Source organism: Platalea leucorodia (assembly GCF_965183815.1).
Source record: "Platalea leucorodia genome assembly, chromosome: 7".
NCBI lineage: Eukaryota > Metazoa > Chordata > Aves > Pelecaniformes > Threskiornithidae > Platalea > Platalea leucorodia.
This window is the reverse complement of record NC_138829.1, coordinates 42,312,705-42,327,184: the sequence shown is the minus strand read 5'-3', so window position 1 is coordinate 42,327,184 and position 14,480 is coordinate 42,312,705. Positions and strand designations below refer to the sequence as shown.

The window sequence follows — 14,480 nt, the reverse complement described above, 5'->3', positions numbered from 1 at the left end:
GTTTTATACTGTTAACTAGGGTAATATTTTCTGTCTCGATAATTCCAAAACGAAAAAGCTGCAAGTATAATTGTGCATGGAAATACAATTATTTTATAGTGTCACTTGTAGAGGGGGTGTGGTAAGAAGGAAAAACTGAGAAATGCACAGTATAAAACTACTAATACATTGTGTAGTGCTGGAGTGTACAGAACAGCGTTCTGCTAGGTGACTTGGTAACAGTTACTTATTGCTATGACCTAAGACATGTGAGGGTGTCAGCCAGCTTTTTTTTTTTTTTTTTTTGAAACAGAAATACTCCTCTGTTCTGAAACAAATTTGGCTTATCCAGGACTAACTCGGCACCATTCAGTATTTTGCATGGTGTTTTCTCCCTCTTGCTTTACAAAATTTTTGTCACAACTCTAAGGTAGCAACGGAGCCTAATGGAGTAATTGAAAGGTTTATAAATGTATAGATAAACAACAGAAATGTTGCCTTACTATCTTAAATACTTCCAACAGCAGTAAGAATTTTTTTAGTAGCAATGCTAACTTCATAATTTTTAAATGTTCTAATCTACTCTCCTTTGTTGAACAGACAGAAGTGTCCTGATAAACAAATGTTAACTTGAAACAGCATGTCTGAGCACAGAATATTTTCAGTAAAAAAAAAAAAAAAACAAACAACAAAAAAACAAACAAAAACCACAGACCCCAAAAAACCCACCAAACCACAGCACAACATTGCCAAGCGTGTACATACTGATGATAGACCACTCTTTTGTAGTTGGCCAGAGCTGAGTTGCTCCTTTCTCATGCAAAGGGAGAATCTAACTGAGGGGCTTTGTTCAGTGGGCGTCTCTTGTATGGCATATCTCTAAGAAAAAAAAGCTAACACTTGAAATGGGATTTAAGTATCAAATGGAAGAAGCTGAACTTAAAACAAGCCTGGGGCTTTAAGCTACTCACTGCTGAATTTTTACATGTCAATCTGTGGAGTGCATTAGTATGAAGCTGAATAGATTTCTGACTATACAGAGCCTTGCATGTACAGGTTGTGTTCTTAAAGCACTCCCCTAGTTACGTCTTGCAAAACCAAGTACCCTGGTAAACATTGTCTGCTGTCAGCTACTTCTTACAGGAAGGCAGTTTTTCCATAAAGTAACACCTGGAATGGGGGTTTTTAAGTAAAACTGGTTCCCTGTTTAATGATGGATCTTATCCATCCTTTGAATAAGGAGCTGATGTTCCCTAAAACACTCTTAGAGTGGGTATTGCTATGTAAGAATTGACATAAGACATCAACAGGGTCAGGGAACTAGATACCTCTTCTGAGCATCTTAGAAAAGAACTGCTTATTGCTAATCTTAATTATAGTTATTATGTTGAGTAAAAAGACTGGCACAGAGGTCACTTCATTTTTCCTAATTGCAGATGGCATAAGACATGGAATACACTTGATGATTACACCAGCAACTTTAAGGAGTTTGCTATCTAAATGCCTTTCTTGTCTCATGTAGGAAAGCTGAAGTATAAAACAGTAGTTAATGTATGATTAACTGTAGTCTCATGAGGAACAGATGCTTCCATGCTTATCTTGACAAGAAGTGTACTTAGTACAGCTCCTACTTCACTGTGTTGAGCGTGCAGTACATATTAACTGAATTGCTACCGAAGTGTTGAAATATTCAAATCCTCTGCATTCTCAAAGCAGTTGAAGTATAGCTGTTACCGACAACTGATGGAACCAAGTACCTAAGTGACGGCTTTTCAGCGATGGCTTAGTGTTGCTTTAACAAGAGGTAACAGTAGCAGTTACACCAAAGAAACTTGAACTGATTTTTTTAAAATTATTTACTAAAATAAACAAGTACATTTTCCTTTTCAGTATAAGTTACATAATTGCATACATTTTTACCTCTTTCTAGGTGCTTCTGGTAATAAGGCAGCAGCAGTAGGCTGATAACTAAAACTTTCAGCATTGCTCTGTACACAAGGAGTCAGTGCAAGAATATTATATTTTCCAGCAATACACATTTTTACTGAATACATTGAAGGTGAACCTCATTTTTATTTGATACAGCTCAAGCAGAAGTGGACTGTAGTGCAATTCTTGCTTATGGGAAAAGAAAGCCTGTACAGTAAAATATGAATGAAGGATGCTCAAACCATGATTTGTTTACTGGAAGTGGTTAATAAAACACTTAACTTAGCCACAACTATTTGTGCTTCATAAAAAAAAACAACTTATACAGGTTATAAACTAAACCTCATCTGTAAAAGTTCTTCTCTGTAGAATAGTGCTTACTGCACAACATAAAATGTTTCAGATCTGCTTTGGTGGTAGAACTTCCATGTGCTATCATGGAAAAATGTTTCCAGGAGAAATAATCCTCATACAAATCAACAGCCAGCTTCCTGCCAAAAGGGAACTGGCAACTTTGAAACGCTCATTCCCTTTCTCTGTTAAAGAACAAGCCCTGACAAAGGAGAACGTGTATTGTGTTAAAAGCTCTAGTGGCACAAAAATCAAAACTGGCCCCTGGGAAGGTTTATCAGTTCCATACCCATGTTCTCTAGTTCAAGTTTATTCAATGTGGCCTTAATAGACCGTATCAGACTACTAGAGGAGGAGTACTCTCTGATCACCTCCTTCATCAGTCTTGGTTTAAGTCAGTGAAGCAGGTGCTTCAGTCACTAACTCTTCTTACTGGGAATATACAGGGTCAGAATAACAATCACGCAAACTTCTTCTTTGTAGCTGTAAATCGTTCCATGTACTACAAAGAAAACAAAAAAATCTAAGATTCAGAAATTAATACAAGATTCACTACTGAAAGCAGCTAAGCTTCTGCTCTCAGACTCAAAAGCACTCTGCATCTAAAGCATACTTGCATTTCCCAGACACAACCATTAGAACTTTAATTTAAAAAACAAGCAAACAAACAAAAAACTTTCTGCAATTTGCTGTAATTCAGATTAATATTCTAGAAAGGAAGTCCTCACAGTGCTGAACAGTCAGATCTCAAGTGTTAAGGATGAACTAACGTTCAACAGTTAAGAATGCTGCATAGTAGGAAGCACCCATTATTTTTTGTCCCATGAAAGTGAAGACTTACTCCTTCACCCATCTGTCATCATTAGCTACCCTTCAAAAGACGCTGATGAAAGAACACTAACCCTGAATCCTATGAGAAAGTTAATCTTTGAAGAACTCTTGAAATTCTTTTCAGAGGTAAGTTACGAATCCAGTACTAGTGACAATACCAGTAAACTGTGCTTTTATTCACGAGCATAAAAGCTTAGTATTGTGAGGAGGTACTGGGTAAGGACTTCACCAGAAACTTCATTAAAAAAAAGACCAAAAAAAAAAAAAAAGACACAAACCTTGTCATAACCTTCCAGTTCTCTGAGTTTCTTGATTTCAAAGAGGTTACCTTCTACTGCAAGCAGTGAGATCTGGGAATCACTGAGAATACTTTGAGGAAGCATGCTGAGTTCTAGACAGTTTTCTTCTAAACGCAAGACTTTGAGGCGTGGACAGTGGGAGATCTGCACTGAGATCTGGGAAATCTGGTAGAAATAGAAAAACAAAGAAAAATGGGTTAAAAATGTTAGTGATCCATGATTACTTAAAGTGATTTGTGTTTCAGACTAACGTGAAACAATTATCATGTTGTAAATATAAACTACATTAACAGTAACTACTTAACAACAATGCGTAAGCAACAATAATAATGGTCAAAAGAATCCAAGTAACTCTTTTTTTCTTCCATGACAACAGGAAACCTACACATCTGTGTATCAGATTCCTACTCAAGAACTGTTCAAATAATTTTTTGTATGATTAAATTCAGGATTTGTTAGTTAGTCAAATCAGGCAGTTGGACGTATCAGTACACAAATTCTAGTTATGATCCCTCATTTCTGTTGTGTCCAGGAGACGTCTTTTACCTATAAAGTTTTGATAGTCTCAGCTTATGTTTTGTGGATGTACTAAGTCCAAGATATACCATGTCCTAAATGTACATGCCCATAATATCTCAGTTACCAGACCTGATTCTGATTCAAATTGAGCTCAATAGCCTGCAATTCTCCCACAGTGTCAGGTACGTTTTGGATCTGGTTTTTGGAAAGATCTACCACATCCAAGTGGCGAAGACCACAGAGTTGCGTAGGCACAGTCCGAAGCTGGTTTCCAGAAAGGCTCAGGGTTTTGAGAGCCGAAAGTTGTCCAAATGCAGCCGGTAGCTGCCTCAAGTGATTGCCATTCAAGTGTAGTGTTTCCAGTTTTTTCAGTTTACACAGCTCCTCAGGTAAAGCAGCTAGAAATAAATGACAGAACACAGAGATGACCAAAAAGCAGTAAACATTCATATCCATGTAATTCAAGTAAGCTTCTGCATGGAAAATGGTGCTATATTACAGTAATTTTTCACAGGATTTCTCCCCATTTTCCAATGAAGGCACAGATCCCTGCACAGAACCTTAAGCCCACTAACAACACACGCTTTTTAACCATCTTCCATAAATATCTTAAAAATAATCTGCAGATAAGGCAGACCTTGCCTTTTTCACAGGCTGAAAACACTACTCAGAGGATTTTAGACTATCAGTTATACTCTTTACTAACCACTTTGCCAATGTATTCGATGACATTTGAAGTACCACACAATTCACAGCTTCAGGTCTGCTGCAGCCCTTTAAAGGTATTACCCAACTCACTCAAACCTAAGTTCTCAGATAATTCATATTGTACCATACCAGCATATTAGCCTGACCAGGGAAGCTCTGCTGGCATTCATTCATCCCTCATTCTACCTACACATGTGTATAACCTGTAGCACTCCTTGAGTTCCACTACAGAGTCAAAGAGGTTTGTAAATTACATGTTTTTCAAAAAGGCAGATCATACACAATTAATGCATAAAAAAGTTAGTTTCTTCACCTCATCCTAATTTTTCCATAAAGCTGGACATTTGTCCAACAGAAACCGTAACAACCATTGAATGGCCAGCAACATTTTCTACAGATCATCTTCATTACCTGTTCTCTATGCAAGTACTAAACCATCTGACACTGTTAAACCTTCAGATCAGACAAGTCACAGCACAGAAGTGTTTTATGGTTTTAAGTACTTACATGTCATCGTAAAACTGATAATACAACTAAGTTGGCAACTAGTTTTGAAGAATTTATGGGTTTGGTTTTTTTTTTTTTTTCCCTGTACATGAATTCCAAAGATTTCAGTTTAGGTGACTAAACTCCCCATTTACATCCCGTGAGAATTAAATCATTAAATTTAGTTTCTGATCAGAGAAGTCAGGTTATTATTTTAAAAATCTGTGGCGATATTAATTAGCAGGCATACTCAGTTTGTTGTTGTTTAGAACAAGGCTCTTCAAAAAGGAAAATTTTCCGATGAGTGGTGGCAAGAGCTCTATTTTGTTGTTCGACAAGTCTATGGTCCTTAAGTTGCTTGTTAGCTTCTGCAGATCTTCAGGAAACTACGGGGTAGAAAAAAAATACGGCATTTAAATAGTTGATACAACTTCAAATGTTCAAGTTACACAGCTGAAATTCTTAATTGAAATTTGTATCACTATTACATGCTGTCATATGTATCACAATGTCCAATCACCACAGTGTGCAACTAAGCTGGCAAATTTGCTTAATACATACTTTTAAAAATATTTTTTCATGTGAGGAAGAGAAAAGGGATGTAAAGGAGACAGTCTAACATCTAGGAAGAGTAGTTTTTAAGCCAAAGAATTCAAATTAAAAAGGGAGAAGGAAGTATACCGTGACACAAGCTTGCTTATGTTTTAGTCCTCTCATGTGTTTCTCTTAAACATGCCTGTCATTTAAAAATATTCTACAGATAGTTAACAACTCTATATTTTAGCAGAGTAGGATTGGGAAATTTTTCTCTTGCCTTCCTTTTTAAATAATTATGTAAACCATTTTCCTTATTATTTACATCGTGTACGACTTTAATCTGCACTTGGCACTGAGCCAAAAAAAAAGAAAAACCTGACAAATCACCATCAGCGAGTCCTGGTCAATAGACCAGTGGTTTTGGTTCTCCTTTGGTTTGGCAGAGGAAAAAGGAAGAGAGAAGGTAGGTAGGACAGTGGAAGAAGATACTTTAGAAAAGTCATGGAAAATTACTGCAATATAGTTATCTTGGCTATCCTGTGAGTTGTTACTAGACTTAGGGTTCCAAGACATTCTGTGTTTTTCTGCAATTGAGCCAAAGTCAAGACAATTTCCGATATAATAAACTTCAAGATGCTTCCAGCCCAGTGAACTGCCTGTACAGACTATCCTTATGACTACAATTAAATACAGCATAAGCATCTAAATGTGACAAATTGTGGAGTATCTTTCTAGGGAACAATACAGTTATAAAATTTCCTGTTTCCCCCAAGTTTACAGCCCTTCTTTAAAAAGCACAATGATATCATAACTAGTACTTCTTGAACATACATGCACTAAAAAGCATAAGATCAGAAGCATGCAAGTGTCCTGACAGACAAATCCTCAATCAGGAGACAGTGCAAGTAACAAAAATCTGCTCTGCAAAAAGAAAAAAAAAAAAAATCTTGAAAATTATTATCTATCACTATTTATGAGAAATACATGTACACAGTGCATTATGATAATGAGGTGGGAATTTCTTTCCACAACTGTCAGTCATACGCACAAACAGCCACGTTTTCACTCCAGTTACATTACCTCTGTAAGTCCCTTTCCCGTTAGCTGAAACACACCAGTTTTCTGTGCTGTCTCCAGGTGAGCTTTTAACGCACTATTTCCCATCCTAGCAGTTCTTTGTCAAGCATACAGAGTTCGAGTGATAGTCTCTGCGAGTTTCTCTCAGTTATTCCGCACTGGAGAACTGCAATCCAAAGTCTGTGATAAAGCAAATTTAAAAAGTAGTTTTATGTGTACTGCCTTCAACACTACAAACATCTCAACATACTGAACCATTTCACCGCTGCATTTTCATCTCCCTCATAACTAAAACCTAGAAGTTAAAGGCACCTTACCTAGCTTAAGGTGCCTTCATTATAGCAGTTTCGATATTGAAATGGTGCAACAAATGTAGTTAAAACTAAGTGGAAAAATTGCATACTTTCCACATTTCGCCTCTTTCAGGGCCCATTAGCGTAAGGAGATTCTCCACGGAGACGGGCCGTGATTTAAGTGGCATCTACCAGCACTGACCTGCGTTCAACACCACAGTTTTATCTGCTTTTTTGGAAACATTTTTTTCATTCAGAGACTTGACTCCTTTCTTGTGACTCTAGCCGCAGACACAGGACACCCATCCCCGTACCTCCAGCAGGGTTTAATCCCCACGGCAGGTTACAGGCCGAAGGATTAGCGTCCGCTCTGTAGCCAGCCTAACCCCGCACGTAAACAGCCGGGACGAGGAGCCCAAGGGAAGCAGCACTCCCTGCCGCGACGGCCAGGAGCGGGTCAGCAGGAGCCTCGGCACGGGGCAAAGCCCGCAGTGACCCGCTGCAGGCCCCGGTCCCTCCGCCTCACCCCCGCCCCGGCTGCTCCGGCCCCACCGGGGCCGCTCGGCCCTCGCCCTGGCCCCGCCACCGCAGGGAGCTCCGGCGGGGGCGGCCGGTCCCGGCCCGGCCCGGCCCGGCCCACCTGTGCAGGCGCCACACGCCGAGGCTCCGCGGCGGCAGAGCCCCCCGCCCTTCGAGAACGGACGCTGCAAAAGCACTTACCGGCTCCCCCGGAACCGGACGCGGCTCGCCCCTCCCCTTCCCTGTCACGCCCAACATGGCGGCCGCCCAGGGGGCAGGGGTGCAGCCCTCAGCCTGGCCTTCCGGGCCGCCCAGCACGGCCGAGCGCCGCCACCCCGCTGCCGCAGCGCCGGCGGAGGCCAGACCCGTGCCCAGCGCGGGGGCCAGCCCTGCGCTCAGCGCGCTGGAGCTCAGCTGGCAGCCAGGCGCGGAGGGCGGTGAGGAGCGGAGCGGCGCGGCGGCCGCCCGCGGCCGTTGGGAGGCGGGGCAGCCCACGGCGGCGGCCGCCCTGCTGGCGCGGTGCGTGGCGGCGGGCGTCGTCAGCCAGGTAACGGGCCGGGGCCCGCAGGGGGCCGCGCTGGAGCGGCCGTGCGAGCGGGCGGCCGCGGGGAAAGTCGTGGCGTTAACAGAAAGTCGCTGGGGTAAAGGGCTGGAGGAGCGGTGGCTCGGGTGCGGTGCCGCAGCTCTCCTCTTCCCTCTGCGCCCGCCCTTCAAGTAGGCGTGCCCGGACCGCCGGTGCGGCGCCTCAGCCTTCAGGTTGGCAAGCCTGTGCCTCAGCGCCTTACCCGCTGCCCTGCCGGCTGCGCCCCTTGAGATGCGATGGAGGTGCTAAGCCGGGTTATTGTTTGCGTAAATGCTTGTTAATTTGAAAGGCAGAGAAGTTTTTCCTTTTATTGTGGGATCCGTTATGTTTTTGGCTGATGGCAGCTTCCCTTACGAGCAATAACCGTGCCTTCTGGTGCGTATTTTTGTGGAGCACAGACATGAGGGTTTTTTGATGCCCTCTAGTGCGTTCCAGCAGCATGCAAGCGGCTGTCCTTGAGAGTGCCCTCCTGCTGCCTTTTATGAAATTATATTTTCACTCGTGTGCCTTTTCCCCAAATAGTGCATGTATCTTATGAGTTGTTCAGATTAAATTTACTGTATTGCATAGTGCAAGAGATTAACAGTAACTTTAGACTATTAAAAGCCAATCCTGAGAATTTGCCTGATATGTTCTTGCTACTGACTGCATTTTTCCCATTGTTTTCCTTTCACAGGAGACGTTGGATTTAACCTGTAGAAAAGCCCCGTGCTTTGTGAAATTCTCAGAGATGGAAAAAATGGCAAACATTCAAGCTGAAATTAATGAGGTACAGCCTTTACTGTTGTCAGTATACACTCAACACTTCAATACTTAGAGATAATACATGGCACCTGATGAACTATTGGACTGCCATGTGCTATTGTTTCATGTTTGGGTTTTTTTTTTTTAACAATTCAGCTGTTTAACAGTTGGCACTTTTTCCCTAGTGGACTGAGTTGTCATGAAGAAAAAAACAAAATTATGAAACAAAAGGTTTCAGTGTAACTGGAAAGACTTAGCAGCCTGCATCTTTGACTGAAGTGTGACCTGAAGTTTTGTGAAGAAACTGAAGAACAAATAAGAATTTGTAGTTGACTTCAATTCACAAAAATGTGTATCTTTATACGCAACTAGACCATTTTGTTGCTTAGCAAGGGGTAACCTCAGTCATCTCCTACTGCCTGAATTGGCTGTTTGCTTGTATTTTATAATGATGTTTTCTGAGCATTTGCTGACTGGTACAAATCCTGTGTTTATTAAGTTACACAATGTGGGCTCCAGCAGCTACAAAGCCTTACTGCAAAGCAGTGTGACAAATTCACCATTTACTTTTTTGGAGAATGAGTTAAACAACTGGCATCATCCTATACTGATGGGCAGAAGGAACGAACAGTTTCCAGCTCCCAGTAAGGTGGCTACTTAGCCTCCTTTGCTGGAAGGTTTCACGTACAAAGTACTCTGACAAATGTTCAATATGCTATGAGTGAAGCAGGTTTATTTTTGTCCTCTCCTCAGTGATCAAGAAAAACAAAGCAACAGTTCTCTGTGTGTCCTGAGAGACTGATACGTCATCCTCTTCTGTACTTCCTCAGTCTTCTCTATACTTCCTCAGTCTTCTCTTGTCTAGCCAAAATGACCACAACTTTCAGCCACGGGAATGTATCTGCTGCTCTTGTGCTGTGTTATCATAGGAAAGAATTAAAGCTAGGAGTTTCACCTGAGAGAGCTGCTCCTACAGCTTAAAAAAAAAAACCCAACAGAACACAAAACAGTCTTTGCCAGAAGGAGGAAACCTGGGGCTGTGAGAGGTTCTTTAGTAGAATATAGACTATGAAACTGCTTTGTAGGAGATCTAAGTTTCTGTGTTTCAGGAAAGAATTGCAGGATCTGTCTTTTCCAGCACAAATTCCCAATAAATTATCAAATTGTTTGGTTTTTTTTAAACAGTCTTTTCCTATTGACCAAAAAAGCCCCACCTAGTAGCGGAGACACTTCAGAGAGCATGGTAACATGCTGTCATGCAAATGCTCACTCTCTTTCACACACGTGCCCTCACCCATGCTCCTGCTGTCTCCCTTTCTGCTCCAAGAGAGTGAACAATATCTGGATAAGTGTGTTAACAACATCAAATGAAAGCGCATTTTTATTGTTGTAGAAAAACCTGAAAACTGAAATTCTGCAGTTGGAGAAGGAGACAGCAGACATTGCTCACCCTTTCTACTTAGGTAAGTGCAGTTGTACCTTAGAAAAACCAAGAGTGTTGAACGACTTCATCAGCACATTAATGTTTCATCTGAGTACATGATGCCTCTAGAATTTATTGCAGCTTTCTCCACTGGATAGCTTGTTAGAGGTGGCAGGTGTTTTATTAGGCCCTTATTTGAACTTGCACCCTCTGCTGTCTCTGTAGAAGCTCTGTGCATAACTCATTCTCCAAAAAAGAGGGGGGGTGTGTGCGCGCACGTGTGTGTGGTCAGCTTCCCAGGGTCAGTGGAGCATCATCAGTAACCTGATTTGCTTCCCTTGGCCTGTCTGCTACTTTTCTGCTTTTCCAGTAACTGCTGCATCTGTATGCCCCTAAAATTACTTGGATTTTCGTTTTAGTATTTTGGGAGTATGTATTAATTTCTTTATTATTTTGCACTTTCCCCGCTATGATTTGATGGATGCTTAAACACATTCTAGCTTGCTACTACTGCGTTAGGCTAGTGAAGTATATTGTAATACTTCAGTGCTATAGTCTAGTTTAAGAAGTTGGTTTCATCTCAAAGACTGTTTACTTAAAACTATAAATAATGTAAAACCATTAACAAAGCTATATCTCTGAAAAGTAGGTATTATGACTTTGACGTGCATGCTGATACTGTCCTATACACTCCAGTAAAAGTCATTCTGATTAATGATATCTTTCTTGAGTGTAAACTGTCCAGTGCAATAGATCAGACTTTTTCTTTCTGTCTTTCTCCAGAAGAAATTTTGCCCTTGTTTTAGCAGGACAATAGTTTCAACTTTGCAATTTTATTTTATAGGCAAAAAATGTGAGATTTTGCAAGATATGAACAGACACTTGGAAGCCATACTGAAACAGAAGAGGGCTCTTAGGAAGAGGTTGATAAAGCCCAGATGTCAAGAGAGTCTGCCTATTGAGGCTACTTTCCACAAGTAGGCATACAGAAAATAATTGTTCTTTGTCTGCATGAGTCCAAATTAATTTGAACTAACAGGCAGTAAAAATCTCATGCTTTCGTTCACTTTTCCATTGAGAAGAACAGGAATAAAAAATGGTAGCAGAACCTCAGTTAAAAGCTAGTAGTTTACTCATTGCTAAATTCATAGAAAGGTAGTGATACGTATTTTAATGAATATTTGCTTAGGTTATTGGTCTTGTCTTCTGAGGATTACACAGCAATTTGTGATGTATTGTTTTAAACAGACGTGTTAAATGCTTGATTTATTATGCTTCTCCATAGGTAGGAATTGTTACTTTAGCATTTGGTGTCTTCCTTCCACTGTGACTTGCTCAGAGTAAGTGTGTGAATGATTCACAGACACGCATAGTACATGTTTTAAAAATATAGTCCTTCTTCTGATGGTCTAAAAATTTAGTCCAGTTACTGAAGAAGTGCACATTCACTTCTGTAATTCCTGCCCTACTTGTTGCTGAAAGTCATAAAAGAAGTGTAATTGCAGAGAAATTAATTAGGTGGTTAGGAACTTGCATAGAACTGGAGAAGAGGACTAAGAAAACCCACAGGGGAAAGAAATAAGAGCTTGGAAGTATTAAATCCTCATTGTTTTGCACAGCTTTTGAGTAGGGGGCTCATTCTTGGTTGCAGGTATGTAGTAGAGTTGTTGGCGGAGGCTGTGACTTTCATTGAGAAGCTTGAAAGCCATTTGCAGACCGTAAGAAGCATCCCTCAGATACCGAACATCATGAAGGATATGGTGAGTAGCAAAAGAACTGAGCCTTCTGTCTCCTTCAGCATTAAGAATTCAATGTTGTTTGGTTGTTTAGGTTATTTTTATGTCCTGCTAGATTGACAGGATGTATAGAGATGAAATACAACTCTTTTCTGCTTCAGGACACTGCTTTGACAAAAATAGAGTTGCTCGTGATGGACTTAGAGGAGCTGGCAGAACAAATATTGAAATGGAGAGAACTGCAAAAAGAAGTGTATTCTGACAGCATCTGCAATACTGCTGAATTGGACTTTGGCTTATCTTTAACCTAACAAATAATTTTCCTCAAACAGGATGGTTATTCAAAGAACTACCTTTTTACAGTCTCAGGTGAAAATTACAACATAGTTGTGCTTTAATCCAACAGGGACTTTGTAGGTAGTTATATTTCTGTTCTTATGTAACAGTTCTCCAACTATTTAAAAAAAACAAAAAAACAACAAAACATCAAGGACAATGAGCTGTAGCTCCTAGGAAGACAGACTACTGAGAAGACTGTTAAGGAGTTCCTTTTTGAAATAGTTGGACAGGATTCCCTTGGAGCCTGTATCATCAATGCAAATTTGTTTTGATATTTCTTATGCACTTGCTAGGGTGTCTGTATTAATTGTTATAAGCATTTTGATAAAAAACTGTTTCGTGTGTCACTGTAAAACTTCAATAAAAGCACTAGATTTCAAGAGCTCGTTTTCTTGGGGTTTATTTTGTTATGAAGTCCTATAATTAAAAGAACAGTGCAAAGTCTTGGGTCCCAGCTTATGCTCCTACAGGAGTTCCAACCAAGAAATTAAACTAGTTTTATGTTACAGTTTATTATGGCTATGATGTGGTTGTGTGGGAAAGCAAGAAATGGACTCGGGGGTATATGGCAGGTCTACTGATCTGCAAACCACATTTCTATGATAGTGAAAAATACATTCTTCAGTCTCTCCTTTTCTGTTGCTTGCCCTGTCTTTAATGCCCCCCTTAGAATAAAACTCTTGTTCCGTGAGTATGACTGACAATTGAGCGAAAGCATTGATTGTTCCAGTTTGCAACCTTAGGGACTTTTATGTCATGAAAAGACTTGTTGATAAAATGTCACTGGCAGGACATCTAACACCAGGACAGCTGGTTGTCTTTGGAGGGTGTCCCGTTCTGTATTCAGGATACAGAGCAAACTGGAAGTGGTGCAGGTGTATTCCTTTCTACCGTTGGATCACTTATGTTATCGGAATTCTTCATACATCCAACCTGTTGATTTCGGTTTCTGAAAATAAGAGCCCTTTATTTTTTGAAAGTAACCACTAGGTGGCTCAGTACCACACAAATTTCACTGTAGTTTATCTGACTATTACATAAAAGTGGAATTAAGAAAGAAATCTTTGGTTCTTTGTTGAGCACACTCTGATCTGACTTACTTGTAATTGGTCTACTCTATATTTGACATTTTCTGGGAATCCCATTTTAATCTTTGTAGGCTACATCATTCTGCTGGGCGTGATGTCAAGGAGTATAGCTTAACAATTCTCTAGTATACTGTGTGAGTGTAGCTGATGTTCTTCTCTGCTGCTGTTGAGAAAAGTTAAGAGGATAGAAAGAATTTGGATTAAGTCAAGCAGAATATCAAAAGATAGGATCTGAGAATATAAACTGGCATATGAGTCCCATAAACTTGAATGGGATCTTTGTGCGAACCCTTGCTATAGGTCATTGCAGGATTTGGGTCCAAAGTCCCGCATCACTCGCACTTCAGATGTGGAAACGAAGGTCCTCACACAATTGCAGACGAAGAGCTGCCGTTTTTACTGAAAATGTTTTGCACAGTCTGTGAAACGGGAAGAAACAGAATCCAGACTTCTGGAATCAGCGTCCTGTGCATCTGTCACAGGCTTAACCTCTCATTTTCTTACAGTGATGATTTAGGTCAGGCGAATTAAAGCTGTTGTCATTTAATGCTTCCAGAAATAGGATGAAAACATTTCTAGTTAGTTTGTTCATTATAATTCCTTGAAATGAAGACAAATACGTGTTTTTGCCATATCCCAAAGAGTCGAGCATATTTTCTTCTTTTACTGTGTCCACTACTGGAGAGTTGACTGTGGAGATGGTAGAGTTTAGCTAATACCATTTGTCGTTGACATACCAATTCGTTCTTTAGTATGATTAAAGGAATAAATCTATTGAAGTGAACAGTGATTCACAGCTTGTAGGTATTCATTTTAGCATCTCTGTAGTGGGTCATGAATTGGGAAAAGTGTTGGGTCCAGAGGATCCATCCTGTACTTCACTCTGGAAGGTTTCTGTCTTGTGGTATCTTCTTCCTTTACATTTAAGGTTTCTGGAGTTTTAGGCAAATTGTCTCAGGAGGAGAACTATACTTAAAGTACAAATAAATAGTACAGTTAAAAGGCAATTTAAACAGAAGTTGTTTAAATGAACTGTAAA

General features: G+C 40.4%; 2 protein-coding genes across 5 annotated transcripts; one reads left to right on the top strand and one right to left on the bottom strand.

The window, feature by feature from the left end:
* Window positions 1–464: 464 nt before the first annotated feature.
* LRRC57 (leucine rich repeat containing 57) lies at window positions 465–7,813 on the bottom strand. Of its 4 annotated transcripts, none has more exons than XM_082318351.1 (6): window positions 7,730–7,813; window positions 6,720–6,896; window positions 5,353–5,488; window positions 4,038–4,306; window positions 3,369–3,554; window positions 465–2,761 (listed from the first exon to the last, which is right to left on the bottom strand). In XM_082318351.1, exons 2-6 carry the CDS (start codon window positions 6,801–6,803, stop codon window positions 2,720–2,722), a joined length of 717 nt encoding a protein of 238 aa, XP_082174477.1. In that variant the 5' UTR covers window positions 6,804–6,896; window positions 7,730–7,813; the 3' UTR covers window positions 465–2,719. The 4 variants fall into 4 exon arrangements, with proteins under 4 accessions (XP_082174477.1, XP_082174476.1, XP_082174478.1 ...); XM_082318350.1 differs by having other exon boundaries at window positions 7,650–7,730; XM_082318352.1 differs by lacking the exon at window positions 7,730–7,813 and adding an exon at window positions 7,324–7,490.
* HAUS2 (HAUS augmin like complex subunit 2) lies at window positions 7,740–12,694 on the top strand. The gene is made up of 6 exons (XM_082318349.1): window positions 7,740–8,075; window positions 8,788–8,880; window positions 10,249–10,318; window positions 11,123–11,255; window positions 11,930–12,038; window positions 12,176–12,694. The coding sequence occupies exons 1-6, from the start codon at window positions 7,785–7,787 to the stop codon at window positions 12,323–12,325; spliced, it is 846 nt and encodes a 281-aa protein (XP_082174475.1). The 5' UTR covers window positions 7,740–7,784; the 3' UTR covers window positions 12,326–12,694.
* The last annotated feature ends 1,786 nt before the right edge of the window (window positions 12,695–14,480 follow it).